Genomic DNA, 7,550 nt, shown 5'->3' with positions numbered 1-7,550 from the left:
ATGTAACTGTGTTTGTACAGTCTGGTGATGTTTGTGCATTGTTGGTTTTTCTACCATAGTATCAACACATAGTAGTTACAAATTCCTTGCATTTCACCCCCATATCTCCCCACAGTATCACAGAATCTCTAGCAGAGCGTATTCGTGCGCTGGTCCGAGAAGAAGTCACCCGGGCCCTCCAGGAGCACCAGGCTGCTGTTGATGCCCGAAGCCGAGCACACACACCTGCACCAGCCCCACATGTCCACAACCCCAAACTAGCCCAGCAACAGGTTCAGAACCTCATTTCCTCGGGCCAGTTCAACACCGCCTTTAAGCAGGTATGTCAATCAAACACAGGGTCCCCTCATATAGTGCGCGCTTTTGTTTTTGATGGAACTGGCACTCAAGGGAAACAGGAAATTGATTTTCCGTTTCCCTTACCTTCTACCACACACCTGTGCTTTGGTGCTTGGTTACACTTAGGTCAATTACCCTCTTTCTTTCCCCAGTTAAATACTTTGTTTCTTTTTCTGATATTGCGGGTTGATTTTTTGTATAGATGTTCTTGTCTCTGCCTTTTAGATATTTAGTTTTGGTATTTTAACACATTGACATTTAGAGTGATAACTGCCATAGTTGTTTGTAGTTTCACTATTAGTCAATTTTTTCCCCCCATAAAATCCCACTTGTGAATTATTTCATCATACCATTTTCATCATGTAAAACATTACCTCTAAAATTAAAATTTGGCCCTATAGAACCAATAAACTTGTCACATACGAATTTGTGGATTGTGCTTCTTTTTTTATATTTGATGGGGGTGGCTGCTACATGGAGTGTGGGTTTCAGGCTCTCTCTGCATCAGACCTTAGCCTCGTGGTGTTTGTGTGTGAGCGTGTCAACCCCCAGCAGGTGTTCAACATCACCCCCTGCCCACTTAGTCAAGATGTGCTTCTGTCCCTCGTCAACCAACTTTCACATGATCTTTCTACTTTCACTGACCTCAAGATCAAGTAAGTGGTGCTGATGTGAATCCTTATTAGGTTATTTGTTTAGTTAGTTATTAGTGGTAATTGTAGGATTTACTTGGAGAATGTTTCATTTAATGAAACAATCCTAGTGCTGTAGAGTGCAAGGTTGTTAAAAAAAAAAAAAATGATACCATCTATATTATAGCTTTCATTTATTTCATCGTTATCATTATGATCCGTTACAACGCAGGTACCTTGAAGAGGCTGTTATGAATCTGGATGCCTCGCACCCAGTGACCCGCGAGCACATGCGACCAGTGCTGCAGGGCTTCCAGCGCAACCTGCATACACACCTGGCTGCCAATCCCAACCACAAGAAGGTCAAGATGCTACTCATGGCCGTCAACCACCTTGTTGCCTTGTAAACTGCGCACGGTTCCCTCTGTAGCTGAGGAACTCTGACTTTTTATTTTGTTATAATTATTATTATTAGTTTTGTTTATCATTTTGTGTTTTTGTTGGTTTCAAAAATGGAAGGGGAAAAGAGCATTAACATGGACCTGTTTTTTTTTTTTGTTTTTTTTTTATTATTATTAGGTTATTGTTTTGCCTGCCCAGCAGTCTCATTATTAAAACTACTGCAGTCTCCTGTATGAGCTGTAGCTGCCAAAGCAGCACAGGATAAAACTGCTAATGCTTTTTTTGCCATCATAAAGTGATATATATCTTTTATTGTGTCAATGATAATTGTCTTTTATTGAGTCAGTGATAATTGTCTTAGCAATATTTCAGTTTCTCATTGTGTATATGGTTACCTATCTCTAGGGTAAGCCAGATGAGGTCATTGTGGAAAATGTTTTGAGCAGCTGTATCTCTTTCTCTGATGAGCTGAATTTGATTTTTTCCCTTGCAAAAAATGGTACATTACAGTTAACTGTAAGAATTAAGGAAGTCCATCACTTTATATGATCCCCATTTTATTAGTTAGGTACTGGGATATATGCATGTTTAGAATTCAAAGTCCATAAACCAAGTCTCAGATTGTATGGAATACACGATTGCCTTCTTTTTTATGTTATTAAAGCCAAATGGAGGTGTATTTATCTCCTAGGTTCTACATGTTGCTGGGTAGGCAAAAGATAAATAGAGTGAAAGATTTGAAAAATCATCTTTTATAAACTCAAAAGAGCTAAGCCAATACTTGATAATGCATGTGTAATGCTCCTGTGATTATGGCACAGATTTTTTTAAGTTGGAGATATATATATATATGATATAGAATGGTGCTTCAAGCCCTGAAGGATTATTGATACACTTGCTAGAACTTTGTATCTTGTAGCTTTTTTATATTTGTAAGATGTAAGATTTCAAACCCAGTGTTAGAAAAAAAAATAAAGGAATAGTTCAGATGAAATGAGAGGAAAAGGAAAACGGGGCCGGCATGAAGACTGAAAACATTGTGAGGAAGGTTGACATACTTGGTTTTGTAGATCAGGGAAGGAAAGGGGTCGGGGGGAAGGGAAAATAGAAGAAATGAAATGGCAGAAAACATCCACGTTTGTGTGATGTTCGCATTTATGGGAATGCAACATTGTGAAGCAAATAAAAAAAAGCCTCCTTGTCAGTGTCTTTCTCCAAATTTTGTTATACTACATTTAGTATTCAGAACATAATAAAGAATGATTAGATTTACATTGTCCTTTGAAAACATTACAACTTCACATGGTAGACTTAAGTTTTGAGTTGAACATAAAAAGACTCAAATACAGTATTGTGAAACCAAGAAATAAATTCTTTTCCCCTACTGTAGCTATTTTTCATTAAAGGTGTGTATATATGTTTTGTAAGGTTAGAAATAATAAAGTAGAAATGGTAAAGTTGTTAAGGGAAATATAATGATGATGCATAATTCATTATATAACAAATGCTAAAGTACTATTCCATATTTAGAAAATAGATGTATGGGTTGACCATTATACACATAGCATGTTTTTTTTTTTCTTTCTACTCTCTTCTGTTAGATACTTGGAATGTTTTTTTCCATTTTGCCAGTGAAATGTATTTTCTATTTCTTTTGCATTCAATATAGTAACCATCATCTTCGAGATTGATAACGGGTGTGATTCTGTTTCCTCAGCCAATTACTGTTTTTTGCATTGTACTGTAATGATATTATATTATATGAGAGTTCTTTGTGTAGAACCTTGTAAAGAGATGGTCGACTATTCTTTGGAGGTTATCTTCATGGTGGAGCTTTTCCTTCTGCGGTTAAATATCATTATGTGTTTTATGATGAAACACATTTGTAAGTAAATTTTTAAATCTTTTATTTCTTGTTATTATTGTTTTTTTTTCTTTCTTTCTTTTTTTATGTAAAACCTGCCTTTTACTTTCTTTCATATCTTTTCTCACTTTTCTCTTCTCTCCTCCCTCACATACGCACATGCACACACACATACATACATATATATATAAATACATATATGCATATATATATACAAATACATACATACACATACATACATACACACATACATACATACACACAGACATATACATACATACATACACATACACCACATACACATACATACATACACATACATACATACACATACATACACACACATACATACACATACACATACACATATATGCACATAAATACATACACATACATATTCATATATATATATACATATATACATATAAATATATGCATATGCATATATACATATACATATACACATACACATACACATACACATGCACGTACATACATACATATAAATAGATACATACACACACACACACACACATATATATATATATATATATATATATATATATATATATATATATATATATATATATATATATATATACATATATACATATACATATATACATATACATATATACATATACATATATGCATATATATATATATATATATATATATATATATATATATATATATATAGATATATATGTATTTATGTATACAAACACACATACACATACATGCAGACACACACACACAGACACACACACACACACACACACACACACACACACACACACACACACACACACACACACACACACACACACACACACACATATATATATATATATATATATATATATATATACATATATACATACATATTTACATATACATATATATATACATATACATATATACATACATATTTACATATACATTTATATGTACATATATGCATATGCATATATACATATACACATACACATATATACACACACATGTATATATATATATATATATATATATATATATATATATATATATATATATATATATATATGTGTGTGTGTGTGTGTGTGTGTGTGTGTGTGTGTGTGTGTGTGTGATGTATATTTCCATAGAGCCTGGTTATATGATTATATGTTTGGTTCCGAATAAATTTCAGGTGAATAAATTGTGTTGGATTTAAACGATAAGACTAAAGAAAGTTCTTTGCAACCAATGCATGCTACCATATGAGGCTGATGTGCTTTTTCAAGTTCTTGGTTATTCAATTTTCTTTTTCTCTCTTTTTTAAGATTTTTTTTTTTTCTTCTTCTTTTTCTTTCTTTCTTTCTTTCTTTTTGTATATTGAAATTGATTAGTGGAGGTATCCTTCAGTTGGTATTGTGAAGCTGTATAATATTGTCTTTTTTATTTTGATACTTGTAGCCTGTTTATTTTGTAATCAAACAATTTAATTTTTAAATAAATGGATATTTCATCATCAAAATGCAATCCAGTGAAATATATGATTCCGTTTCCTATGTGCGTGTGAAAATGGTTCCAGGTAAATGTGATATTAATATACAGTTGCAAATTTATATTAATACTGTAAAAAAAAAGAAAAATGTTAAAAAAAACAAAAAAAAATCAAGAGATATAAAAGATAAAAACAAAAAACAAAAAACAAAAAAAACATGCATGTGATGAAGGCTGTGCTGATTATCGACCAAACCTAAGGAATGTTTTGGGACAACAGACCTCCTCTTGTTTTGTTAAGACTTATTCAGAACCTTGGTAATCATGAACTCTTGTTCTGCCATGCATTAATGAGCTGGGTGCGTTCGGAATATAACCAAAGGACGCGTCTGTATATAAGGCAAATAGGATTTTTTTTATTTTTTTTCTATCATTATTGTAGTCCCTCTACATTCCTTGAGACTGGTAGATATCACTGAAGTGGTTTGTACTGTTATGTTTGCTTTTAATATAAAATTACAATTATTCTAATATCAATTTAGCAAAACCTGTTCAACTGTGTCTTTAGAGTAAGTAACATACAGTCAGCTTTATTGATATGATTTATCATACAATATTGTTTGTATTGGGTAGTATCTCTTACTTATTTTTATGAATTAGTTGGTAATCTAAGGAGAATTATTTTTTATTTTTCACGATTTCTTATCTTTGAAGTCTACATATATAGTCTTAATTATTATTACACCTAGCAATCGCAGAATTTATTTATAGCACTAGTCAGAAGGTGCTATATAGAGGAGCTGTAGATATTACTTTATTAAATGAATGATTCTGATGAAATAAAACATTAAATAAAATGGCTGAATTAATTAACCATTACTAGTGAGAGTAAAATGGTAAATATATGGAATGTTTGAATGGGTGATAGCATGAAGGGACATCATTTTTTTCCTCTTGTATGTTGTCTAATCTTATATCGTGTTTATAAGTTTGTTTGTTCTTTGTTTTTTTTTCACTTTTACATTTGAGCATTACGGTTGTATGCTTAAAGAAATTGTGTAATGCAAATCAGCTCTTGACACAATTTTCTTATGCTAGATTCTACATGATTGCAGGAAGTCTTAACCTAACTTTAGGACAGTTTCAAAAATACAATTTTCTTATCATCTTGCCTTATTTTGGTATGCCAATTGATTTTTTGCGTTATTATTCATTAGTAGAGGATTTTGCACTCCAAAAAGTGGATTCTGCAATTTCTTTAAGCATACAATCATAAGTTTCATAGTTAAATGAGGTTTTGTATTCCGGGTAATATTTCTTTTATTTATGGTTCCCTCGTTTGATTGGGTTTATGCATATGAAATGTGATTTTCTGCATATACTTGTGTTTTGTAATTTTGTTAGATCTTATAATGTGAATTGATGAATTGATGGTTTGGAGAATTTGTAGTTCAAAATGCAGTGAGGAACAATTAGTGTCATGCAAATTACATCAATATTAGATAGGGTGAGAGAATGGAAATATACAAGGGGAGGGGAGTGGTCAAGGGGAAGGGGAGTGCACTAGGGGAAGGGGAGTGCACTAGGGGAAGGAGGTGCACTAGGGGAAGAGGAGTGAATTAGATGTGAGGCGAGTGCACTTGGGGAAGGAGGTGCAATAGGGGGAGGAGAGAGGAGTAGGGGAGAGGGGAAGGGAGGGGTGAGCTCTAGGCAAAGGAGGTGCATTAGGGTTAGAGGAGTGAACTAGAGGAAGAAGATGCACTAAGGTAGGAAGAGTGAACTAGAGCAGTGTTGTCCAAACATTTTTTCCTATTGTACCCTTTATTACTTTCTTGTGCTGTTACGTACCCCCCCACCCCCACCCCTGTCTACCAAGGCTAAACAAACTGTTTTATTTAGGATAATGCAAATGATATGCTAATTATGAAAAGACTGCGTTGCAGGAGTGTTGGTCAATAAATTCAAGTTTACTACACGAATATATAAAAGATGATTCATAGAACATGTGATTTTTTTTTTTTTTTTTTTTTTTGGGGGGGGGGGTTATGTGTGTTTGTTTTCTTTGTTCAGGCACCCTTATGATCCATGTTGCGGACCCCAGTTTGGACAACACTGAACTAGGGGGAGGAGAGAGTAGTAGGGGAGGGAGGTGCTATAGGGAAAGGGGAGAGCACTAGAGGAAGGATGTGCACCAGAGGGAGCAGAATGCACTGAGATGGGTTAGCAATATGGGAGTAGTAAGCCCTTTACCCACTTTCCCTACATATTGAAGGTACCCTTTTAGTTAAAATCAGGGAAACAAGGTGATATTTTTCTATGGGAGTCCCTGTGCTTCTGAAAGTGTGTCTCATTAGGTGAGAGAGAGTGCTACACGAATTGGATGAAAGAGCATTGGTTATGATGAATTCTGCCATGAGGAAAAACGTGATACAACAATAGGAAAACCTAGATACAGTTCATTGCATTATATATTGAAAATACAGAACAATGTCATGATGCAATGTATTTCATTGATATTTTTATGGTGAATCCAGTAATTCCATATTTTCTGTTATTAGTTTTCGTCAACACCTTAACTTTGCAAAATCATGACTGCCACACACTTCAACACATTGCAACATGAGATGAAAAATATAAGGGTTTGATGGCAGCAAAACCTTAACTTTTAAAACTTTCGTGCATAAAAAACAATGCAGTTCATTTAACATAGTGGTTATCTTGCAAATCAAGGTCAGGATAGGTCAATGATAAAGCTGATCTTACAGGACATTTTGGATATATTAAAATTTTCCAACAAAATATCGAAAGTTAAAATCAATTAAAGAAAATATGGCTGGATATAAACA

At 33.6% G+C, this 7,550-nt stretch overlaps 1 protein-coding gene across 1 annotated transcript; it reads left to right on the top strand.

The window, feature by feature from the left end:
* Positions 1–115: 115 nt before the first annotated feature.
* On the top strand, positions 116–2,758 carry LOC113813173 (enhancer of mRNA-decapping protein 4; the record flags this gene model as incomplete). The annotated part of the gene is given in 3 exon segments (XM_070141868.1): positions 116–320; positions 832–995; positions 1,204–2,758. Coding segments are annotated over 3 exon segments (544 nt in total), but the record flags the coding sequence as incomplete, so codon positions are not given.
* Between the last annotated feature and the right edge of the window lie 4,792 nt (positions 2,759–7,550).

This window comes from Penaeus vannamei, chromosome 28, assembly GCF_042767895.1.
Source record: "Penaeus vannamei isolate JL-2024 chromosome 28, ASM4276789v1, whole genome shotgun sequence".
In the NCBI taxonomy this organism is placed as follows: Eukaryota; Metazoa; Arthropoda; class Malacostraca; order Decapoda; family Penaeidae; genus Penaeus; species Penaeus vannamei.
This window is presented reverse-complemented; position numbering and strand designations above follow the sequence as displayed.